Source organism: Megascapheus bottae, chromosome 5 (assembly GCF_031878675.1).
Source record: "Megascapheus bottae isolate mThoBot1 chromosome 5, mThoBot2.hap1, whole genome shotgun sequence".
Taxonomy (NCBI): Eukaryota; Metazoa; Chordata; class Mammalia; order Rodentia; family Geomyidae; genus Megascapheus; species Megascapheus bottae.
The window spans coordinates 85,272,050-85,295,934 of record NC_143513.1 but is presented as its reverse complement, the minus strand read 5'-3'; the positions used below and the strand labels follow the sequence as shown (position 1 = coordinate 85,295,934).

Here is a 23,885-nt window from a genome sequence, read left to right as displayed (position 1 = left end):
CAGAACTCCATCCTCACGCTGTGGACAATGAGGTCAGGAGAGAGTCCAGTGTTCTCAGAACTCCACCCCACGCTGTGGACATTGAGGTCAGGAGAGAGTCCAGTGTTCTCAGAACTCCATCCCATGCTGTGGACAGTGAAGTCAGGAGAGAGTCCAGTGTTCTCAGAACTCCATCCCATGCTGGGGACAGTGAAGTCAGGAGAGAGTCCAGTGTTCTCAGAACTCCATCCCAAGCTGTGGACAGTGAGGTCAGGAGAGAGTCCAGTGTTCTCAGACCTCCATCCTCACGCTGTGGACAGTGAAGTCAGGAGAGAGTCCAGTGTTCTCAGAACTCCATCCCATGCTGTGGACAGTGAGGTTAGGAGAGAGTCCAGTGTTCTCAGAACTCCATCCCACGCTGTGGACAGTGAAGTCAGGAGAGAGTCCAGTGTTCTCAGAACTCCATCCCATGCTGTGGACAGTGAGGTCACGAGAGAGTCCAGTGTTCTCAGAACTCCATCCTCACGCTGTGGACAGTGAAGTCAGGAGAGAGTCCAGTGTTCTCAGAACTCCATCCCACGCTGTGGACAGTGAAGTCAGGAGAGAGTCCAGTGTTCTCATAACTCCATCCCATGCTGTGGACAGTGATGTCAGGAGAGAGTCCAGTGTTCTCAGAACTCCATCCCATGCTGTGGACAGTGAAGGCAGGAGAGAGTCCAGTGTTCTCAGAACTCCATCCCATGCTGTGGACAGTGAAGTCAGGAGAGTCCAGTGTTCTCAGAACTCCATCCCATGCTGTGGACAGTGATGTCAGGAGAGAGTCCAGTGTTCTCAGAACTCCATCCCATGCTGTGGACAGTGAAGGCAGGAGAGAGTCCAGTGTTCTCAGAACTCCATCCCATGCTGTGGACAGTGAAGTCAGGAGAGTCCAGTGTTCTCAGAACTCCATCCTCAAGCTGTGGACAGTGAGGTCAGGAGAGATTCCAGTGTTCTCAGAACTCCATCCCATGCTGTGGACAGTGAGGTCAGGAGAGAGTCCAGTGTTCTCAGAACTCCATCCTCATGCTGTGGACAGTGAGGTCAGGAGAGAGTCCTTTGTTCTCAGAATTCCATCTCATGCTGTGGACTGTGAGTCAGGAGAGAGTCCAGTGTTCTCAGAAATCCATCCTCATGCTGTGGACAGTGAGGTCAGGAGAGAGTCCATTGTTCTCAGAATTCCATCTCATGCTGTGGACTGTGAGTCAGGAGAGACTCCAGTGTTCTCAGAACTCCATCCTCAAGCTGTGGACTGTGAGGTCAGGAGAGATTCCAGTGTTCTCCGAACTCCATCCCATGCTGTAGACAGTGAGGTCAGGAGAGACTCCAGTGTTCTTAGAACTCCATCCCATGCTGTGGACAGTGAAGTCAGGAGAGAGTCCAGTGTTCTCAGAACTCCATCCCATTCTGGGGACAGTGAAGTCAGGAGAGAGTCCAGTGTTCTCAGAACTCCATCCCATGCTGTGGACAGTGAGGTCAGGAGAGAGTCCAGTATTCTCAGAACTCCATCCCGTGCTGTGGAGAGTGAGGTCAGGAGAGAGTCCAGCGTTCTCAGAACTCCATCCCGTGCTGTGGACAGTGAAGTCAGGAGAGAGTCCAGTTTTCTCAGAACTCCATCCCATGCTGTGGACAGTGAGGTCAGGAGAGAGTCCAGTGTTCTCAGAACTCCATCCCATGCTGGGGACAGTGAAGTCAGGAGAGAGTCCAGTGTTCTCAGAACTCCATCCCATGCTGTGGACAGTGAAGTCAGGAGAGAGTCCAGTGTTCTTAGAACTCCAACCCATGCTGTGGACAGTGAGGTCAGGAGAGTCCAGTGTTCTCAGAACTCCATCCCATCCTGGGGACAGTGAAGTCAGGAGATAGTCCAGTGTTCTCAGAACTCCATCCCATGCTGTGGACAGTGAAGTCAGGAGAGAGTCCAGTGTTCTCAGAACTCCATCCTCACGCTGTGGACAGTGAAGTCAGGAGAGAGTCCAGTGTTCTCACAACTCCATTCCATGCTGTGGACAGTGATGTCAGGAGAGAGTCCAGTGTTCTCAGAACTCCATTCCACGCTGTGGACAGTGAAGTCAGGAGAGAGTCCAGTGTTCTCAGAACTCCATCCCATGCTGGGGAGAGTGAAGTCAGGAGAGAGTCCAGTATTCTCAGAACTCCATCCCATGCTGTGGACAGTGAAGTCAGGAGAGAGTCCAGTGTTCTCAGAACTCCATCCTCAAACTGTGGACAGTGAGGTCAGGAGAGATTCCAGTGTTCTCAGAACTCCATCCCATGCTGTGGACAAGAGGTCAGGAGAGAGTCCAGTGTTCTCAGAACTCCATCCCATGCTGTGGACAGTGAAGTCAGGAGAGAGTCCAGTGTTCTTAGAACTCCATCCCATGCTGTGGACAGTGAGGTCACGAGAGTCCAGTGTTCTCAAAACTCCATCCCATGCTGTGGACAGTGAAGTCAGGAGAGAGTCTAGTTTTCTCAGAACTCCATCCCATGCTGTGGACAGTGAAGTCAGGAGAGAGTCCAGTGTTCTCAGAACTCCATCCTCACGCTCTGGACGGTGAAGTCAGGAGAGAGTCCAGTGTTCTCAGAACTCCATTCCATGCTGGGGACAGTGAAGTCAGGAGAGAGTCCAGTGTTCTCAGAACTCCATCCCATGCTGTGGACAGTGAAGTCAGGAGAGTCCAGTGTTCTCAGAACTCCATCCATGCTGGGGACAGTGAAGTCAGGAGAGAGTCCAGTGTTCTCAGAACTCCATCCTCATGCTATGTACAGTGAAGTCAGGAGAGAGTCCATTCTTCTCAGAACTCCATCTCATGCTGTGGACTGTGAGTCAGGAGAGATTCCAGTGTTCTCAGAACTCCATTCCATGCTGTGGACAGTGAGGTCAGGAGAGATTCCAGTGTTCTCAGAAGTCCATCCTCACACTGTGGACAGTGAGGTCAGGAGAGAGTCCAGTGTTCTCAGAACTCCATCCCATGCTGTGGACAGTGAGGTCAGGAGAGAGTCCAGTGTTCGCAGAACTCCATCCTCACGCTGTGGACAGTGAAGTCAGGAGAGAGTCCAGTGTTCTCAGAACTCCATCCCATGCTGTGGACAGTGAAGTCAGGAGAGAGTCCAGTGTTCTCAGAACTCCATCCCATGCTGTGGACAGTGAGGTCAGGAGAGTCCAGTGTTCTCAGAACTCCATCCTCACGCTGTGGACAGTGAGGTCAGGAGAGAGTCCAGTGTTCTCAGAACTCCATCCCATGCTGTGGACAATGAGGTCAGGAGAGTCCAGTGTTCTCAGAACTCCATCCCATGCTGTGGACAGTGAAGTCAGGAGAGAGTCCAGTGTTCTCAGAACTCCATCCCACGCTGTGGACAGTGAGGTCAGGAGAGAGTTCAGAGTTCTCAGAACTCCATCCCCTGCTGTGGACAGTGAAGTCAGGAGAGAGTCCAGTGTTCTCAGAACTGCATCCCAGGCTGTGGACAGTGAGGTCAGGAGAGAGTCCAGTGTTCTCCGAACTCCATCCTCACGCTGTGGACAGTGAAGTAGGAGAGAGTCCAGTGTTCTCAGAACTCCATCCTCACGCTGTTGACAGTGAAGTCAGGAGAGAGTCCAGTGTTCTCAGAACTCCATCCCATACTGTGGACAGTGAGGTCAGGAGAGTCCAGTGTTCTCAGAACTCCATCCTCACGCTGTGGACAGTGAGGTCAGGAGAGAGTCCAGTGTTGTCAGACCTCCATCCCATGCTGTGGACAGTGAGGTCAGGAGAGTCCAGTGTTCTCAGAACTCCATCCCATGCTGTGGACAGTGAAGTCAGGAGAGAGTCCAGAGTTCTCAGAACTCCATCCCACGCTGTGGACAGTGAGGTCAGGAGAGAGTCCAGTGTTCTCAGAACTCCATCCCATGCTGTGGACAGTGAAGTCAGGAGAGAGTCCAGTGTTCTCAGAAATCCATCCCATGCTGTGGACAGTGAGGTCAGGAGAGAGTCCATTGTTCTCAGAAATCCATCCTCACGCTGTGGACAGTGAAGTCAGGAGAGAGTCCAGTGTTCTCAGAACTCCATCCTCACGCTGTGGACAGTGAAGTCAGGAGAGAGTCCAGTGTTCTCAGAACTCCATCCCACGCTGTGGACAGTGAAGTCAGGAGAGAGTCCAGTGTTCTCAGAACTCCATCCCATGCTGGGGACAGTGAAGTCAGGAGAGAGTCCAGTGTTCTCAGAACTCCATCCTCACGCTGTGAACAGTGAGGTCAGGAGAGAGTCCAGTGTTCTCAAACTCCATCCCATGCTGTGGACAGTGAAGTCAGGAGAGGGTCCAGTGTTCTCAGAACTCCATCCCATGCTGGGGACAGTGAAGTCAGGAGAGAGTCCATTCTTCTCAGAACTCTATCCCATGCTCTGGACAGTGAAGTCAGGAGAGGGTCCAGTGTTCTCAGAACTCCATCCCATGCTGTGGACAGTGAAGTCAGGAGAGAGTCCAGTGTTCTCAGAACTCCATCCTCACGCTGTGAACAGTGAGGTCAGGAGAGAGTCCAGTGTTCTCAGAACTCCATCCCATGCTGTGGACAGTGAAGTCAGGAGAGTCCAGTGTTCTCAGAACTCCATCCATGCTGGGGACAGTGAAGTCAGGAGAGAGTCCAGTGTTCTCAGAACTCCATCCTCATGCTGTGTACAGTGAAGTCAGGAGAGAGTCCATTCTTCTCAGAACTCCATCTCATGCTGTGGACTGTGAGTCAGGAGAGATTCCAGTGTTCTCAGAACTCCATTCCATGCTGTGGACAGTGAGGTCAGGAGAGATTCCAGTGTTCTCAGAAGTCCATCCTCACACTGTGGACAGTGAGGTCAGGAGAGAGTCCAGTGTTCTCAGAACTCCATCCCATGCTGTGGACAGTGAGGTCAGGAGAGAGTCCAGTGTTCGCAGAACTCCATCCTCACGCTGTGGACAGTGAAGTCAGGAGAGAGTCCAGTGTTCTCAGAACTCCATCCCATGCTGTGGACAGTGAAGTCAGGAGAGAGTCCAGTGTTCTCAGAACTCCATCCCATGCTGTGGACAGTGAGGTCAGGAGAGTCCAGTGTTCTCAGAACTCCATCCTCACGCTGTGAACAGTGAGGTCAGGAGAGAGTCCAGTGTTCTCAAACTCCATCCCATGCTGTGGACAGTGAAGTCAGGAGAGGGTCCAGTGTTCTCAGAACTCCATCCCATGCTGGGGACAGTGAAGTCAGGAGAGAGTCCATTCTTCTCAGAACTCCATCCCATGCTCTGGACAGTGAAGTCAGGAGAGGGTCCAGTGTTCTCAGAACTCCATCCCATGCTGTGGACAGTGAAGTCAGGAGAGAGTCCAGTGTTCTCAGAACTCCATCCTCACGCTGTGAACAGTGAGGTCAGGAGAGAGTCCAGTGTTCTCAGAACTCCATCCCATGCTGTGGACAGTGAAGTCAGGAGAGGGTCCAGTGTTCTCAGAACTCCATCCCATGCTGGGGACAGTGAAGTCAGGAGAGAGTCCAGTGTTCTTAGAACTCCATTCCACGCTGTGGACAGTGAAGTCAGGAGAGAGTCCAGTGTTCTCAGAACTCCATCCCATGCTGTGGACAGTGAAGTCAGGAGAGAGTCCAGTGTTCTCAGAACTCCATCCCATGCTGGGGACAGTGAAGTCAGGAGAGAGTCCAGTGTTCTCCGAACTCCATCCCATGCTGGGGACAGTGAAGTCAGGAGAGAGTCCAGTGTTCTCAGAACTCCATCCTCACGCTGTGGACAATGAGGTCAGGAGAGAGTCCAGTGTTCTCAGAACTCCACCCCACGCTGTGGACAGTGAGGTCACGAGAGTCCAGTGTTCTCAAAACTCCATCCCATGCTGTGGACAGTGAAGTCAGGAGAGAGTCTAGTTTTCTCAGAACTCCATCCCATGCTGGGGACAGTGAAGTCAGGAGAGAGTCCAGTGTTCTCAGAACTCCATCCTCACGCTCTGGACGGTGAAGTCAGGAGAGAGTCCAGTGTTCTCAGAACTCCATTCCATGCTGGGGACAGTGAAGTCAGGAGAGAGTCCAGTGTTCTCAGAACTCCATCCTCATGCTGTGTACAGTGAAGTCAGGAGAGAGTCCATTCTTCTCAGAACTCCATCTCATGCTGTGGACTGTGAGTCAGGAGAGATTCCAGTGTTCTCAGAACTCCATTCCATGCTGTGGACAGTGAGGTCAGGAGAGATTCCAGTGTTCTCAGAAGTCCATCCTCACACTGTGGACAGTGAGGTCAGGAGAGAGTCCAGTGTTCTCAGAACTCCATCCCATGCTGTGGACAGTGAGGTCAGGAGAGAGTCCAGTGTTCGCAGAACTCCATCCTCACGCTGTGGACAGTGAAGTCAGGAGAGAGTCCAGTGTTCTCAGAACTCCATCCCATGCTGTGGACAGTGAAGTCAGGAGAGAGTCCAGTGTTCTCAGAACTCCATCCCATGCTGTGGACAGTGAGGTCAGGAGAGTCCAGTGTTCTCAGAACTCCATCCTCACGCTGTGGACAGTGAGGTCAGGAGAGAGTCCAGTGTTCTCAGAACTCCATCCCATGCTGTGGACAATGAGGTCAGGAGAGTCCAGTGTTCTCAGAACTCCATCCCATGCTGTGGACAGTGAAGTCAGGAGAGAGTCCAGTGTTCTCAGAACTCCATCCCACGCTGTGGACAGTGAGGTCAGGAGAGAGTTCAGAGTTCTCAGAACTCCATCCCCTGCTGTGGACAGTGAAGTCAGGAGAGAGTCCAGTGTTCTCAGAACTGCATCCCATGCTGTGGACAGTGAGGTCAGGAGAGAGTCCAGTGTTCTCCGAACTCCATCCTCACGCTGTGGACAGTGAAGTAGGAGAGAGTCCAGTGTTCTCAGAACTCCATCCTCACGCTGTTGACAGTGAAGTCAGGAGAGAGTCCAGTGTTCTCAGAACTCCATCCCACGCTGTGGACAGTGAGGTCAGGAGAGAGTCCAGTGTTCTCAGAACTCCATCCCATGCTGTGGACAGTGAAGTCAGGAGAGAGTCCAGTGTTCTCAGAACTCCATCCCATGCTGTGGACAGTGAGGTCAGGAGAGAGTCCATTGTTCTCAGAAATCCATCCTCACGCTGTGGACAGTGAAGTCAGGAGAGAGTCCAGTGTTCTCAGAACTCCATCCTCACGCTGTGGACAGTGAAGTCAGGGGAGAGTCCAGTGTTCTCAGAACTCCATCCCACGCTGTGGACAGTGAAGTCAGGAGAGAGTCCAGTGTTCTCAGAACTCCATCCCATGCTGGGGACAGTGAAGTCAGGAGAGAGTCCAGTGTTCTCAGAACTCCATCCTCACGCTGTGAACAGTGAGGTCAGGAGAGAGTCCAGTGTTCTCAAACTCCATCCCATGCTGTGGACAGTGAAGTCAGGAGAGGGTCCAGTGTTCTCAGAACTCCATCCCATGCTGGGGACAGTGAAGTCAGGAGAGAGTCCATTCTTCTCAGAACTCCATCCCATGCTCTGGACAGTGAAGTCAGGAGAGGGTCCAGTGTTCTCAGAACTCCATCCCATGCTGTGGACAGTGAAGTCAGGAGAGAGTCCAGTGTTCTCAGAACTCCATCCTCACGCTGTGAACAGTGAGGTCAGGAGAGAGTCCAGTGTTCTCAGAACTCCATCCCATGCTGTGGACAGTGAAGTCAGGAGAGAGTCCAGTGTTCTCAGAACTCCATCCCATGCTGGGGACAGTGAAGTCAGGAGAGAGTCCAGTGTTCTTAGAACTCCATTCCACGCTGTGGACAGTGAAGTCAGGAGAGAGTCCAGTGTTCTCAGAACTCCATCCCATGCTGTGGACAGTGAAGTCAGGAGAGAGTCCAGTGTTCTCAGAACTCCATCCCATGCTGGGGACAGTGAAGTCAGGAGAGAGTCCAGTGTTCTCCGAACTCCATCCCATGCTGGGGACAGTGAAGTCAGGAGAGAGTCCAGTGTTCTCAGAACTCCATCCTCACGCTGTGGACAATGAGGTCAGGAGAGAGTCCAGTGTTCTCAGAACTCCACCCCCCGCTGTGGACATTGAGGTCAGGAGAGAGTCCAGTGTTCTCAGAACTCCATCCCATGCTGTGGACAGTGAAGTCAGGAGAGAGTCCAGTGTTCTCAGAACTCCATCCCATGCTGGGGACAGTGAAGTCAGGAGAGAGTCCAGTGTTCTCAGAACTCCATCCCAAGCTGTGGACAGTGAGGTCAGGAGAGAGTCCAGTGTTCTCAGAACTCATCCTCACGCTGTGGACAGTGAAGTCAGGAGAGAGTCCAGTGTTCTCAGAACTCCATCCCATGCTGTGGACAGTGAGGTCAGGAGAGAGTCCAGTGTTCTCAGAACTCCATCCCACGCTGTGGACAGTGAAGTCAGGAGAGAGTCCAGTGTTCTCAGAACTCCATCCCATGCTGTGGACAGTGAGGTCACGAGAGAGTCCAGTGTTCTCAGAACTCCATCCTCACGCTGTGGACAGTGAAGTCAGGAGAGAGTCCAGTGTTCTCAGAACTCCATCCCACGCTGTGGACAGTGAAGTCAGGAGAGAGTCCAGTGTTCTCAGAACTCCATCCCACGCTGTGGACAGTGATGTCAGGAGAGAGTCCAGTGTTCTCAGAACTCCATCCCATGCTGTGGACAGTGAAGTCAGGAGAGAGTCCAGTGTTCTCAGAACTCCATCCCATGCTGTGGACAGTGAAGTCAGGAGAGTCCAGTGTTCTCAGAACTCCATCCCATGCTGTGGACAGTGAAGTCAGGAGAGAGTCCAGTGTTCTCAGAACTCCATCCTCAAGCTGTGGACAGTGAGGTCAGGAGAGATTCCAGTGTTCTCAGAACTCCATCCCATGCTGTGGACAGTGAGGTCAGGAGAGAGTCCATTGTTCTCAGAACTCCATCCCATGCTGTGGACGGTGAAGTCAGGAGAGAGTCCATTGTTCTCAGAATTCCATCTCATGCTGTGGACTGTGAGTAAGGAGAGAGTCCAGTGTTCTCAGAACTCCATCCTCATGCTGTGGACAGTGAGGTCAGGAGAGAGTCCATTGTTCTCAGAATTCCATCTCATGCTGTGGACTGTGAGTCAGGAGAGATTCCAGTGTTCTCAGAACTCCATCCTCAAGCTGTGGACTGTGAGGTCAGGAGAGATTCCAGTGTTCTCCGAACTCCATCCCATGCTGTGGACAGTGAGGTCAGGAGAGAGTCCAGTGTTCTTAGAACTCCATCCCATGCTGTGGACAGTGAAGTCAGGAGAGAGTCCAGTGTTCTCAGAACTCCATCCCATGCTGGGGACAGTGAAGTCAGGAGAGAGTCCAGTGTTCTCAGAACTCCATCCTCACGCTGTGGACAATGAGGTCAGGAGAGAGTCCAGTGTTCTCAGAACTCCACCCCACGCTGTGGACATTGAGGTCAGGAGAGAGTCCAGTGTTCTCAGAACTCCATCCCATGCTGTGGACAGTGAAGTCAGGAGAGAGTCCAGTGTTCTCAGAACTCCATCCCATGCTGGGGACAGTGAAGTCAGGAGAGAGTCCAGTGTTCTCAGAACTCCATCCCAAGCTGTGGACAGTGAGGTCAGGAGAGAGTCCAGTGTTCTCAGAACTCCATCCTCACGCTGTGGACAGTGAAGTCAGGAGAGAGTCCAGTGTTCTCAGAACTCCATCCCATGCTGTGGACAGTGAGGTCAGGAGAGAGTCCAGTGTTCTCAGAACTCCATCCCACGCTGTGGACAGTGAAGTCACGAGAGAGTCCAGTGTTCTCAGAACTCCATCCTCACGCTGTGGACAGTGAAGTCAGGAGAGAGTCCAGTGTTCTCAGAACTCCATCCCACGCTGTGGACAGTGAAGTCAGGAGAGAGTCCAGTGTTCTCAGAACTCCATCCCACGCTGTGGACAGTGATGTCAGGAGAGAGTCCAGTGTTCTCAGAACTCCATCCCATGCTGTGGACAGTGAAGTCAGGAGAGAGTCCAGTGTTCTCAGAACTCCATCCCATGCTGTGGACAGTGAAGTCAGGAGAGTCCAGTGTTCTCAGAACTCCATCCCATGCTGTGGACAGTGAAGTCAGGAGAGAGTCCAGTGTTCTCAGAACTCCATCCTCAAGCTGTGGACAGTGAGGTCAGGAGAGATTCCAGTGTTCTCAGAACTCCATCCCATGCTGTGGACAGTGAGGTCAGGAGAGAGTCCAGTGTTCTCAGAACTCCATCCCATGCTGTGGACAGTGAAGTCAGGAGAGAGTCCATTGTTCTCAGAATTCCATCTCATGCTGTGGACTGTGAGTCAGGAGAGAGTCCAGTGTTCTCAGAAATCCATCCTCATGCTGTGGACAGTGAGGTCAGGAGAGAGTCCATTGTTCTCAGAATTCCATCTCATGCTGTGGACTGTGAGTCAGGAGAGATTCCAGTGTTCTCAGAACTCCATCCTCAAGCTGTGGACTGTGAGGTCAGGAGAGATTCCAGTGTTCTCCGAACTCCATCCCATGCTGTGGACAGTGAGGTCAGGAGAGAGTCCAGTGTTCTCAGAACTCCATCCCAAGCTGTGGACAATGAGCAAATGGACCAAAATGTACAATATATTTTTGTTTCCATTTAGTGTAGATGTAGAGTTGTCTGAAACACTCTGCACTGTCTGTCTCTCATCCTACAAGATGTCAAAGCTCTCCCATCACCTGTATCACTGTCCTTGCCACGCACATGTCCACTGGCTGTTCAAGGCTCCAGTTTGACTCATTTAGCCAGTCCTTCCTGTTGACATGCTCTTGGCTCAACCTGCTCCACCTCTCCAGACTCCCTGGACAAGCTTCTTCGTGCACCCGTGTTTCTGGGAGATGGAACTCGTGGGTGGAGCTGCTGACTCAAAAGGTCTCAGTCACCTACATGACAGACACTTTGGAGAATGGCTCACATATCAGGCACTTGTCTCTCATCATTCTGGAGGCGATAGTCTGAGATGACTGTGTGACTCTGGTAAAGATTCCCTGAGTCATAGGAGGGCCCCTTTTCTCCACCCTCAGATGGTGAAACCATGGTGGCACCTTTCTCAGGGATCAAATCCTGTCACCAGGCTCTGCCCTCATGAAAAGCCCCTCCTAACACTGTCACTGTCACCTGCAGCTTTGGGGTCAACACATGAATTGGAGGACCATAGTCTTCAGTCCATTGCAAGGGGAAACGCACTTCTAAATTGCAAAGTATCTCACCCAATTGCCTTCTGAAAGTCCAGAACAACAGGCAGTGGTACCTGACAATGCCAGCACCAGTTCCAACAGAGCCCTGATGTTCTGAAGGCCATGGTGGGGGTGAGGCACTCTTTCCTCAGCACCCAGCAGACCCTTCTAAGGTGCCCTGAGGGTAGCGCCTTCCAGAGTCCTCTCAGCTGCCTGAAAATGATGCTCACTGTCCTAGCCCTCATCCTTTGCCTGGGTGGAAAGAAATTAGCCACTCACATTTCTATCGTCAATACATTTCCAGATTCATCACTTGACCATTTTATAAGTTGTGTGGTTTGTGACCCTGGCCTCTACACTCAGGACCTCATGTTCACTAGACTGGCACGCTTCTGCTTCAACCAGTCTCTCGTCCCTGTGGCTCTGGTTATTTTTTGAGATAAGGTCATGCTTTTTCCCCAGGCTAGCCTGCACCCACAGTCCTTTTATTTACACTTCCCAGGAGCTGAGATGACAAGTATGCACCACCACATCCAACTTTTTCCAATGAAATGAGTCTTGAAAATTCTTTTTCCAGGCTGGCCTAGAGCCATGTTTCTCAAGATATCAGACCCTTAAAAATGCTAGGATTAAGGGGGTGACCCACTGATGTACAACTAAGCTAGCATTGTTTACTATTTGTATGTAGAAACAGCCTTCTACCTTGTATTATAGCTGTGTTTTGGTTTCAGGTTTCCTGTCTTGATTAGGATTGGTTTATTTTAAAATTTCTTCATTTTTTCTTTTTTCTTTTTTTGCCAGTCCTGGGGTTTAAACTCAGGGCATGGGCACTGGTCTTGGGCTTTCTCAAGGCTAGAGCTCTACCACTTAACCCACAGCATGACTTCTAGCTTTTTCTATGTATGTGGTACTGAGGAATCAAACCTGGATCTTTCTGAATGCTAGGCAAGCACTCTATCATTAGGCCAAACTCCTGGCCCCTTTTCTTTTAAAAAAAAATATCTTTAAGTAGTTGTACAGAGGGGCTTCAATTCAATGCATCTGTTTATGAATATAGTGCATCTCGAGCAATGGCACTGTTAGGAAAATGGAGGAGAATGGAAGAGGAATAGGCCAGATTAGATCATCAATAGCCAAAGACTGTTTATTGAGGAACAGCGAGGGACACAGACCTTCCCATGGGATTGGAAGTTGTGTGTCTGAGCTGGCACAGAAGCTGTGTTTTATGAGGTATAAGCAAAGGGGCAGAAGTTGATGCAAAAGCCATTGGTCAAGGGAGGTAGGGGCTTTCCAGCTGGGCCCACGATGGGATGTTTGCAGCCAGGCTTAGGCAGATTACCCTGCTGCAGTCGGGCAGTGTGTGCTTACCTTTGGCTGTACTTATCTCTGTACTTAGCCTGCCTGGGAAATCAGGGTGGGAGCCAATCCTTCACATTCCATCTTTGGATACATAGGAAAAGTGGGCCTAGAGGGGAGAGTCCTGTCCTTCAGTCACCCCTTTCATTTATTTCTTGTACGTGGTGACCAACATCACACCATTCCTACAGCAGGGATTCCTTTCCTACATCTCTACATTCTACATTTTGGAGAAGAGAGAAGTAAAGTCATAAATGTGAAGCCGGTGGGAGTCTGGAGGGTTTGGGTAGATGTGGACTGGTGGGGTAAAGATCCTTTCAGCCCCAGGAGGCCAGCTCAAAAGTCCCGTGATCCTCATACCCTGTGGATGTAGGCATACGACATATGTAAGGGAATATGCCTTCACTGGACGCACAAACACATCTGTTACACTTACACAGCACGTCTGCCCAAATACAGGCATTTCCACATGGATGTAGATCTGCCTACATTCCTCTAGCTGTGGGTTTGGATCTGCATGGACACAGAAAGTAAAATGATGGAGTGTAAGGTGCTAACCCTCCATAGCGAGCTGTCCACACCTGGAGGGATGGAAGCAGTGCTTGCATTTCTGCCTAAGGTGTGTTTAGCTGCGTGAAAGGAAGTTTGAGAGATTGAAATTGATTGAGTGTGGATAGTCTGTCATTTGTTCCCAGTGAAAACCCCTTCAAAACTCCTGGTGAAAATAGTTCATTTGATGCATTTTTCTCTTGTTTTTCCATCTCTAGTTAATTTCTCCAAAAAGCACTCTTTTACTCTGTTTTTTAAAGAATTCTTACAGTTTAAGGTCCTAGTTTTAGCTGTTGTTTTATTTTCCTTAACCTTTTACCAACAGAGCTACTGTTAAGGGCAGAGGTGGCTGCGCCTCAGCCTTTCCCTATAATAACCCCTCATTCTGATGCAGGGACAGTGGCTGGGGAGCTTCAGGTGCCTAGGGAGAAGGGGGGAAGCCAAACCACCCCTTCTTAGCACAAAGTAGCTTGTCAGGCATCCATGCACTACCTGCCACACTTGACGTCCACTCAGCCCTCAGCCAGCCAGAGCCCGCCTCTTCTCCCCAACATGTCCTAAGGCAGGAAAGCCCTAAGTGAGCTGTGGAGGAAAGACAGAAGATGATGAAGTGGGAAGGTGGAATGGATGGGGAGGAGGAGGAGCTCTGGCAACTTGCTCCCCAGTCTCAGAGGCCTGCTAGCCACAGCGTGTTTTCATCTCCATCTCTGCCTGCATCTGTCTCTTTGGGGAGATCAGACCATGCAGATGGACCAGGTACTGCTATGTATACAGAGGGCCTCACTGCAATATGGTGCATTCTTAGCTGAGGCCAGAATCATGGTGTTAATCATAGCCATCCTGAGACAGCACCCTGGATGTCCTTGCCTCCACATCCAGCACAGCAGCTCTGTGCCACAACCACTTTTACCCAAGGGAGCATTCTCTTGCTGTCTCTGGTTCCAGGTCGGCTGCAAGCTCAGCCTGGTGTTCTTCCAGTACTGCACCATGGCAAACTTCTACTGGCTCCTGGTGGAGGGGCTTTACCTGCATACCCTCCTGGTGGCCATCTTCCCCCCAGGCAGATGCTTCCTGGCCTACCTCCTCATTGGATGGGGTAAGGGCTTCCCCAGGCAGCCAGTCCAGTCCCCTTCTCATGTAACCAGTGCTCTCAGACTTCAGCTCAGCGCCCAACGATCCCCATGGACCCTGGAAGGGTGGTGGTGGCTGGGCTGGATGTTTCTACCTGTGACACCTGAATGTTTCTGGAAAGCAGGGCCTTGTTTTAAATTCTGTAGATCCTCATTCTTGGTGCTGCTTACCTAACCGCAAACTGAGCAGCTAACAAGTAGCAAGATGGTTTAGTCCTCTTCTTCTTCCCAGAAACACCAGTAGTGGCAAATCAGAGAAGGATGACAGGAGCAGTCTGCCCAGAACAAGAAGGGGTCACTGGAGCAGTGCACTATTTCTCCTTCCTGTCTTCCATCACATTGTCTGTGTAGATTAGTCTTAGCCCTGGACAGATTCTCCCGATTACCTTCACTGACATAATGAGTATTAACCTCTGAACAAGGCTTTCATACGGTCCTTGATAGTTGTGGTTCCAAGCCTAGATTTGTGTGCTGCTGCCTGTCGACAAGGTCAGGCTGGTCTCACTGGATGTCTCTCCACAGGCATCCCCACTGTCTGCATAGTTGCGTGGACAGCCGCCAGGCTCACTCTGGAGGACACAGGGTGAGTGCCATCCCACACCCCCGTCCCTGGCACAAGGCCTACCAGGCTGGCTGAAGTAAGCTAGAGTCGCTCCCTAGGGTGAGGACAGAAAGTGTGAATCCTCCACAGCCAGTCAAGACATGGGCAGAACTCAGCATCCCGTAGAAGGAGGACATAGACATCATGGGGAGGACTCCTTTGCAGCTGGAGTGCTTGGAGAGGAGTGTGTGCAAGAGATGGAAGTTATGCCAGGCCTACAGCATAGCTAACACTGGGATAAGCCAGCTTGAGACGGGACCAGCAGTGTCCACAGAAGAGCCAGGGGGCTAGCAAGTGTGCCCACTTCAAGTCTTGAGACGAGGCGGAGTGGCTGGCTCGTTCAGCAATATCTGGTGCTCAGAGGCCAGAGTCGTGGACCTGGAGATCTAGCTCTAACCATGCAGGATGTGGCCTGGACCCCAAACACATATTCTGTGGTATCCCTGCCCAAACCGGCCCATCTTTGGATAGATATAAAGCCATCAACTTATTTAGTACGGGGCCTTGCCTGCTGTGTGCCACCCTCCCCTCACCCAGGCCACCATCAGGTCATGGGGCTGTCTGCTGGTGGTGTCAGTTGGAAGACTCAGGTTCCTGAGTGACTGATTGTAAGTTCAGTCTCCAGACAACGCCCTACATGATGAGGCCAAACCAGCTGAAGTCCAGGATGAGGGCACAGTGCCTGCCTTCAGCAGACAGCCAGTGTCCACTACAGGGCTGTGGGCAGGAAGACAGAGAGTGAGCCATGGAGGCCACTTACAAGAAAGCAATCAAACTTCTTATTGGAGACAACGCTCATAAAAATCAAAAGTGGAATTCTTTTTCTTTTTTTATCGTAATATATAGAGGGTTCATAGTTATATTCACCAGACAGGGGGTATATCACTTCTCACACATTGACACCCCCTCTCATGTTTTTGTCCCCATTTCCCTCCCCCCCCAATCTTCTTGTTTTCGCCTTCCCTTTACTATTTCAAATAAACACATAAATGTATATACAATATACCAGGTAACAAAGTCAGATACTGTAACAATATGAGATTAACCAAAGGGCAACAAAGAAGAAGAGAAGTAACATAGTACATTAAGAACAACAATCACATAATACAAAGCTCTTGTTTCCATGTCCTGAAATCCTTTCATTTAGCCTCTTCCTATATGGCCTTGTGCATCTAGGCTTAGAGCTATTGTAGTCCTCTTGCTAGGAGAGTCCTAGGTACTAATTATTACAGATGAGGGAAACCATTGAGTCTATGTTCCTTTGGGTCTGGCTTACTTCACTTAACAAAAGTAGAATTATTATCTGGGACAGTAGCTCAAACCTCTATGCCTAACTCAAAAGGCAAGAGCTTCAATTCAGAGCCAGCCCAAAGAGAGAAGTATGTGAGGGTCCACTGCCAAAGTGACAGCAAAAAGCAGAGCTAGAGGGCATGGCTCAAGTGGTAGAGCCCAAGCCAAACAAGCATAAGGTCCTAAGTTCAAACTTCAGTCCCACTAAGAAAGAGAGGAAGGAAGGAAGGAAGGAAGGAGGGAAGGAGGGAGGGAGGGAGGGAGTAAAAAGAAAAGAAAGGAAGGAAGGAGAAAAAGTAAAAAGAAAAAAGAAGGAAAGAAGGCAGGAAGGAAGGAGAGAGAGGAGAGAGGAGGAGAAGAAATTATTGCTAGGTGGAAAGGTCCAGCTGCACTTACCTGTTTCGCAGACACTTTTCATGCCTTCATTTACGATATGTATAGAAACCACTGAGGAATTGATTTGAGGAGAAAAGTTCCTTCACAGTGTCAGGTGGATAAGTCTGAAGACTGAGGCTTCAAGTCTCCGCATGCAAAGCCATGGTGCCCGGGGCAGAGTGAGATGGATGGACAGATAGACGGACAGATGGACAGGCAGTATGAGACCCCGGCAGGAGGCTTGCTGTGCCTAGCTGCCCACCTCAGCCAGGTGTTCTGCAGATGGAGCTATTGTGACCTGTTTCCATGTCTCCAACAGTTGCTGGGACACAAATGACCACAGCATACCCTGGTGGGTCATCCGGATGCCCATCCTGATTTCTATTATAGTAAGTAGCCGCTTGTTGAGACAGGCTCTGCTGTTGCACACCAGGGCAGAGCACAGGGGCACAACTGCCGGTTCAACTCAGGCTTCCTAACATAAGGATTGAGACACCTCTACTATAGCCTCAGGGAAAGAGGGGTTGGAAGTGAGATCAAAGGGATTCCGGGGCCAGAGCGCATTTGTATTTTCCTTTCACACTCAGCTGTTCAGGCTGCTACAGACTCATTCAGTGGTGGTTTCAGTAGCAGGTTCAGTTCACTGTGATGTGGCAAGCAGATTGAATGTTGGTGCCAGCCTTGTAACAGGTGGTGCCATAACTCCACCAGCGTAGACAAGCCCAGAGGATGTCCTCAGGCCCCTCCCCCCTGCTGCTGGGGCCTGGACACTCACAGGCCCCTCCCCTCTGCTGCTGGGGCCTGGACACTCACAGGCCCCTCCCCCCCTGCTGCTGGGGCCTGGACACTCACAGGCCCCTCCCCTCTGCTGCTGGGGCCTGGACACTCACAGGCCCCTCCCCTCTGCTGCTGGGATCTGGACACTCACAGGTCCCTCCCCCCTGTTGCTGGGGTCTGGACACTCACAGGCCCCTCCCCCCCTGCTGCTGGGATCTGGACACTCACAGGCCCCTCCCCCCTGTTGCTGGGGTCTGGACACTCACAGGCCCCTCCCCCCCTGCTGCTGGGATCTGGACACTCACAGGCCCCTCCCCTCTGTTGCTGGGGTCTGGACACTCACAGGCCCCTCCCCCCTGTTGCTGGGGTCTGGACACTCACAGGCGCCCCCCCCCCTCCCGTTGCTGGGGTCTGGACACTCACAGGCCCCTCGTCTCCCTCTGTGCAGGTCAACTTCTTCCTCTTCATCAGCATTATACGGATTTTACTGCAGAAGCTAACGTCCCCCGACGTGGGCGGCAGTGACCAGTCCCAGTACAAGTGAGTGTCTGCTTGACCAACACGGACAGGGCAGGCAGCAAGGTACATAGAGACTAAGGATGGCTCTGAGTCACAGGTCCTCAGGGTACCGCAGTGGCCACCAATTCCAGGTCAGCTGGCCAAGAGGCATTACTGAATCCTGGCACTCACTCTTGTCTGCCTGTGGAGGATTTTGAAGTATATACACTACATAGGTGTGTGACCATGCCCCTGGGTCAAGTCCTGCCATTTCCCGTTGGCCACAAGTCATTATGACTTAACTGTGGGCCAGTTCATATGTCCTGCTGCCAGTACCTGGTGCCAGGCCTGTCTTGGTAACAGACTGTCTACTGGGTCATGTGCCAGAACCCCCCTGCTCCCAATGAAGAAAGCAGCAGACAGCTAAAATCTGAGGATTCTATTAACATCTACCCAGAATTCACGAAGAAAATAGAAAATCCATAACGCTGGTGCCTACATCTTTGATCCAGTTCAGGAGACTTAGGGTCCCATGAGGCTGTGCTAGCTAAGATCTGTCAGCTGTGCATTTCCAGCTGTCCAGCGAGCTGCTGTCCTAACCACCCATTCCTGCCCTTCACATAAGCAAGATGGACGTTGGCAGTGAGCTGGCAGGACCAGATCAGGGACACACAGAGCCAGTCTCATCCCACTGGGGGACTGAAAGATGTCAACCCACACATTCCTGTCACCTTACCTATAGTGTGGAACTAATATTTGCCAGTTTATTAGTATTGAAAATCATTAAGTACTTGACACAGAAAGCTCCCAACAAGAGCTGGGCACAGGGGCTCACACCTGTAATCTTAGCTACTCAGGAGGCTGAGATCTGAGGACCAAGGTTCAAAGCCAGCCTGGGCACTACCCAGCCCATGAGACTATCTCCAACTAATCACCAGAAAACCGGAAGTGACATGCTGTGGCTCAAGGGGTAGCCTTGAGCTGAAGAACTCAGGGACAGCGCCCTGGCCCAAAGTGCAAGCTCTTGACAGCGTTTGGTGGACAGTGAAGTCTAATATGTCATGAAATGCATGAAATCTGGAGATGCTCTGTGAGGCTGAGTGACAAATCTGGGGTTCTGCCCATCCAGTGTCTGCTGTTCAGAAGTGGGCCCCACCTGCAGGCACCAGAAACAGGCCAGATGAATTATGCTTGGTTGTCTTTAGATTGAATTTGGGTTTTCTGCACAGCTGTGCTGACATTTTCTCTGGGATTAGTTTTAGTCAAGTGGGCCTTGAGATGCTTTCATTTTTGAAACAAAATTGCATGGGGTCATGCAATATGCTTCTTCAGGGCATCAGGGCACCACCATGCTTGCCCACAGATTGTTGCAAAGAGGGGACTAGAGGGCTACATCCACAGCTCCTCCCTAGACCAGGCCAAGCTGGAAATGGAAGCCTCTCTCCAAGGCTGGAGGCCCAGGGCCCACAGAGCCCAGCCTTAGGCCCAGCTGCCCCCGGGCTCAGAGGGTGAAAGATGGACATTCTTAGACGACAGGACAGTGATGACTTGGGCCCTCTGTTCATGTTCACACCTACATGGACCCCAATATCCCCAGTCTGTCATACAGGTGCCCATTCTGCTTTCTGTTTAGTAAGGAACTAACTACTTGTTGAGACTAGCCTGCCCTGGGAAAAGCCATGCTCTGCCCAGGAACACAACACACAAGAGCAGACTTCATCATCCATCACAGAGGGGCCTTGCCTTTAGCAAGCCCTGCAGGACACAGCACACCACGTGACAAGAGTGTGGGGGAAATGTACACAATCCTAAAACTTGCACTCCCAAGTGACTATTTGAACCATACACCTCAAGACAAGATGGAAAACTCAGTGCTTCTCCTCAGTGTTGGCAGGTGAAAGGACTAGCACCAAACGGAGCTGTCCAGTAGCTGATGCCACTGGACTCCTGGGGCCTGGATCCTCTAAGGGCTGTCCAGTTCTCCTGCTGGAACCTGTCTGGGGCTTTTAGGCCCTTTGGTGTGTGCTGTGGATCTCTCTGTTCTGCCAGCCCTTGTTTATTTTCAGTCCTGGGATGAAATCCAGGGTCCTGTACCTGCTAGGCAAGTGCCTTGCCCCTGAGCTAGATCCCAGCCCTGCCTTTTGTTCTGAAACAAAAATTTGCCTTTTCGAGGCTGGTGGGCTAATGTCCCCTACAGATGACACTTGTAACAAAGGACTGTGCATCCTTAGAGAGTCAGCTGTGACCAGTAAGCTCCACAGATGTCAGTGAGACTGTGATCTTTATGTGAAGACCGTGTCATGTTCGCACATTGCACCCACAAGCAGAGTGAGGAGGACTTGGGAGTGCTGTGTCTTCCGCTGGCATCTGGTTGTCCTGTATTATGCCCACTCCTTCTTCAGCCTGGCTCAATCACAGGTGTGGGAGCCTATTCCTACTACATCATTTTCCTTCTACCAGGAGGCTCGCCAAGTCCACGCTGCTGTTAATCCCGCTGTTTGGTGTCCACTACATGGTGTTTGCTGCTTTTCCCATCGGCATCTCCTCCATATACCAGATTCTATTTGAGCTGTGCGTTGGCTCATTCCAGGTAGGTGTGGGAGGCTCGGCGTCTGTGGTGGGCCATGGTCAGCCCTGATGCCCCTTCTCCTTTTACAGGGCCTGGTCGTGGCGGTGCTCTACTGCTTCCTCAACAGTGAAGTAAGTACCTTTGAACCCAGAACCCTGGATCAGGGAGGCAGCTCCCAAAACATCTGCAAAAGCACCATGGCCTCTGGGTTAACCGCACACACCCAGTCTGTCTCCCCTCCCCAGTATACCCTGGTACAGCCTCCAGCAGGCAGCCTCCTCCCTCCCTGTGGGAAGTCTAGCCCACCGACCTGGCATGTCAACACCTTGTTCCTTGATCTATTTCTCTGAACCCAGGAAGTTGGGCTTTGGTCATAAGGAGCAGGACCTTCTGCTCTTCCACAAACTCACTTCCTCTGCAGTGCTTTGAACCCAGGGCCTGCACACACATACACACACATACACATGCACACACACACTCACACACAGACACACACACGCACACACATACACACACTCACACATACACACACACGCATGCACGCACACATGCACACACACACGCACGCATGCACACACTCACACACACATATACACATGCATGCACTCACACACACACACACTTATACACGCACGCATGCACGCGCACGCGCGTGCATGTTCCTCATGGCTCCTTGCATGGCCCTTTCCATCAGGTAACTGGAGCCTGTAAGAAGGCCTTTTCACGACTGCCCCCGTAAGGCCAAACTCCCCAATCCCCCCACACCTGCTACCCACCCTCATAAAGTCCTCAGAGGGAGAAGGACCTAGTGAAGACCCTACAGGGTCTGGAGCTGTGCTGAGGTGGGATACAACTGCACTGCACTGCCCCTGCCCCCAGCAAGTCTCAGGTCTTCCAAGGTCCCCCTCGCTGAGGCTTGCTGGGACCTGCCATTCACCTGCCATGAAATCAAGGCCCTATCACCTCATGCCATCTTTTTCCTCTACCTGTCTTGACACTCACCTGAGGGCAAATATCCTAGCCAAGAGCTCAGAGCATGGTTGCCCCCACAAGGGGACACAGTCCCTGACTGATGGCATTGGCCACTACTCCAAACCCATGCCAGGCATCTTAGGGGGCTGGGCAGAACATGCTCCTCTCCACTTTTGGCTGGCCCTTGCACTCTCTCCCCAGACCCATCTAGACATGGAGCATGGCCACTCACCCTCCATACCAGGAACAGGAAGAGTGTGTTCTGGGGGTCCCTGGCCAACCTCTGCAGAAGGCCTGGGAAGTAAGGCCTCCAGCTCACTGACACACTCGCCCCCAGGTTCAGTGCGAGCTGAAAAGAAGGTGGCGAGGTCTGTGTCCCACCCAGCCGGGGAGCCGAGATTACCGTCTGCACAGCTGGTCCATGTCCCGGAACGGCTCAGAAAGCGCCTTGCAGATACACCGGGGCTCCCGTGCCCAGTCCTTCCTGCAGACAGAGACCTCAGTTATCTAACCTCCTCCCTTGGCTTGGAGCAGACCACAGTGCGTGATGCACACATGTGCAGGCCTTCTCCCATTCCAAAGATGTGGCCCTGTTGGGTCAGTAAGAGCCTTGACCTGCCAGACCCTTTGCCTAATCCCTGACTGGCACCCTGATCCCCAGTGAACAGGCCAGGTTGTAATTCCCTTGATCTAATTGCTAGTTATTTTCAAGCTCCAAGCTTTAGATCATCTTGCTCATGACATGGCCCAACTGTGTAGACAGATCTACAAAAGATAACAGAAGAGAATAGAAAAAAAACAATCACTATGGCCTGGAACTATGGACCAGATGCTTCTGACTTCCCTGCTACCTCCTGGCCCTGTGAGCCAGGCCCAGAGCTGGATGGGCCAGGACCACCTAACACGACCCTACCCATGCCAACATTCTACCTTTGCAGGCACCACAGGACACAAACACAGAGGCCATGTTAGAACTTTAATGAAATTATTCTGAAGCCAGGATAGATGAGGGAAAGCTTGAGAGCAGCCTGCTCCCTTCATATTCTCCTGGTCCCACAGCCTTGAGCAGCCATCCCCTCAGGCCTCTGCACCAGCATAACCCTGTTAGTCATTCCCTGATCTCTCGGCCATGAGAAGATGTTCTTGTCACTGAACTGTGTGGTTCAGTGCCCACCCCCGCTGCCAAGAATCAGCCTCCTCCTTCCTGGAGAAACTCCCTGCCTGCCCCTATCTGTGGGTGGCTGGAGACAGCAGCAACACGGAGCAGCTCTCAGGAGGCCCCAAGAGGACCTCAGGCCCAGGTTGTCTGGTCAGGCTGCAGGACTCTGGAACCAGCCATGTGGGCTGTTTAAATGAAGAATTATTTTATCACAATATGGAGTGACATGAAGCACTTTTGCTTCTAAGAGCAAATAGCCGAAGGCGTGTTTTGAACTTTGGCTATGTGTAGATGTGGAGAGACAGATGTGGGGGACATAGCTAATGTAACTGTAGCTGCCACTGGGGTGGGGAGGGCAGCCCCCACAGCACTGAGACCCTCACACTGCACCCCAGCCCAAGGCAAGGACCATAGCCTCTGGACCCGGGATTCTGAGCACATTTCACACTACTTTCCCCACAGAGTGAGGCCATAGAGCATTGATTTTTACCGTTTTTGATGGTCGTATAGACTCTAGCCAGCATGGATACTAACAGCCTCAATGGCCGTGCCAGTGGTAGAGATGGGCAGGACAGGAGGCAGTGCCCGTGGTAGAGATGGGCAGAACAGAAGTCAGCGGCCAGGAGTAGCACAGGAGATGCAGCTGATCATCCATCTTCATTCCAAACTGCCTTGTCCAACAGCATCACTGCTGGACTTTTGCTAAATCAACTCTGATGATGAGTGGATGGCCAGTGGACCCTGAGAATGCCTATTTCCCCACCCTGAGACCACAAGGCTGGGGGGACCTGGAGCATCAGGGGAAAGCAAGAGGGCACCAGAGACACTGGGGCCAGCCCCGCCCCTCACCCACCTCCAGCCCCGCCCCTCACCTACCTCCAGCCCCGCCCCTCACCCACCTCCAGCCCTGTCCCCACCCACTCTAGCAGCGTTGAGGAAATGAGGCTTTGCTATATCTGAAAGTGTCCAGAAGTGAAGACCCTGAGTGCCATGACCCAGAGTGGCCACGAAACAGCTGTGAATGCAGACGTGTGGCCATCCCCAGAGCCATGTGCTGACCACTTGAGGATGGGAAATGGTCACTCCAGCCTGCAAGTGCTAGACTACACGGAGAGCCACTGGGCCTTCTAGTGAAGGGTAGAAGCTGAATGTTGACAGAACTGGACTGACCCGGAGCAGACATCGTGGCCAGAGGATCCATGTGTATTCTAAGTGTCGTGCGTCTGGGCTGTCCACTCCACCCATGGTAGGAGTAAGCTATGTGTGTCCTTCAATAAAGCTTGGTTCATATCTGCATGAGCTCCCTGTGAGCAGTCTGCAGCCCACTGCACACTGGTACTCAGGCTGGCCAGCCAGGGGCGAGGCCACAGACACAGCAGGGTTCTGTGGTCACACACACCTCCCGAAATAATCAGACTCTGCCTACAGATGCTTATGGGAGAAAGGGGGTCTGAGGTGGCCAAGAATTGTTGGTACAGCCCAAGGT

General features: G+C 51.8%; 1 protein-coding gene across 2 annotated transcripts in view; it reads left to right on the top strand.

Annotated features, from left to right (window-relative positions):
• The window catches only part of Vipr2 (vasoactive intestinal peptide receptor 2), an 82,237-nt gene extending 58,560 nt beyond the window's left edge, over positions 1-23,677 (top strand). For both annotated transcript variants that reach the window (XM_090333621.1, XM_090333622.1), the window contains exons 7-13: positions 13,974-14,124; positions 14,681-14,741; positions 16,744-16,813; positions 17,650-17,741; positions 20,160-20,289; positions 20,358-20,399; positions 21,578-23,677. In XM_090333621.1, the coding sequence (XP_090189747.1) occupies positions 13,974-14,124; positions 14,681-14,741; positions 16,744-16,813; positions 17,650-17,741; positions 20,160-20,289; positions 20,358-20,399; positions 21,578-21,751 (720 nt within the window). In that variant the 3' untranslated portion in view covers positions 21,752-23,677. The remainder of the gene's footprint in view (positions 1-13,973; positions 14,125-14,680; positions 14,742-16,743; positions 16,814-17,649; positions 17,742-20,159; positions 20,290-20,357; positions 20,400-21,577) is intronic.
• The last annotated feature ends 208 nt before the right edge of the window (positions 23,678-23,885 follow it).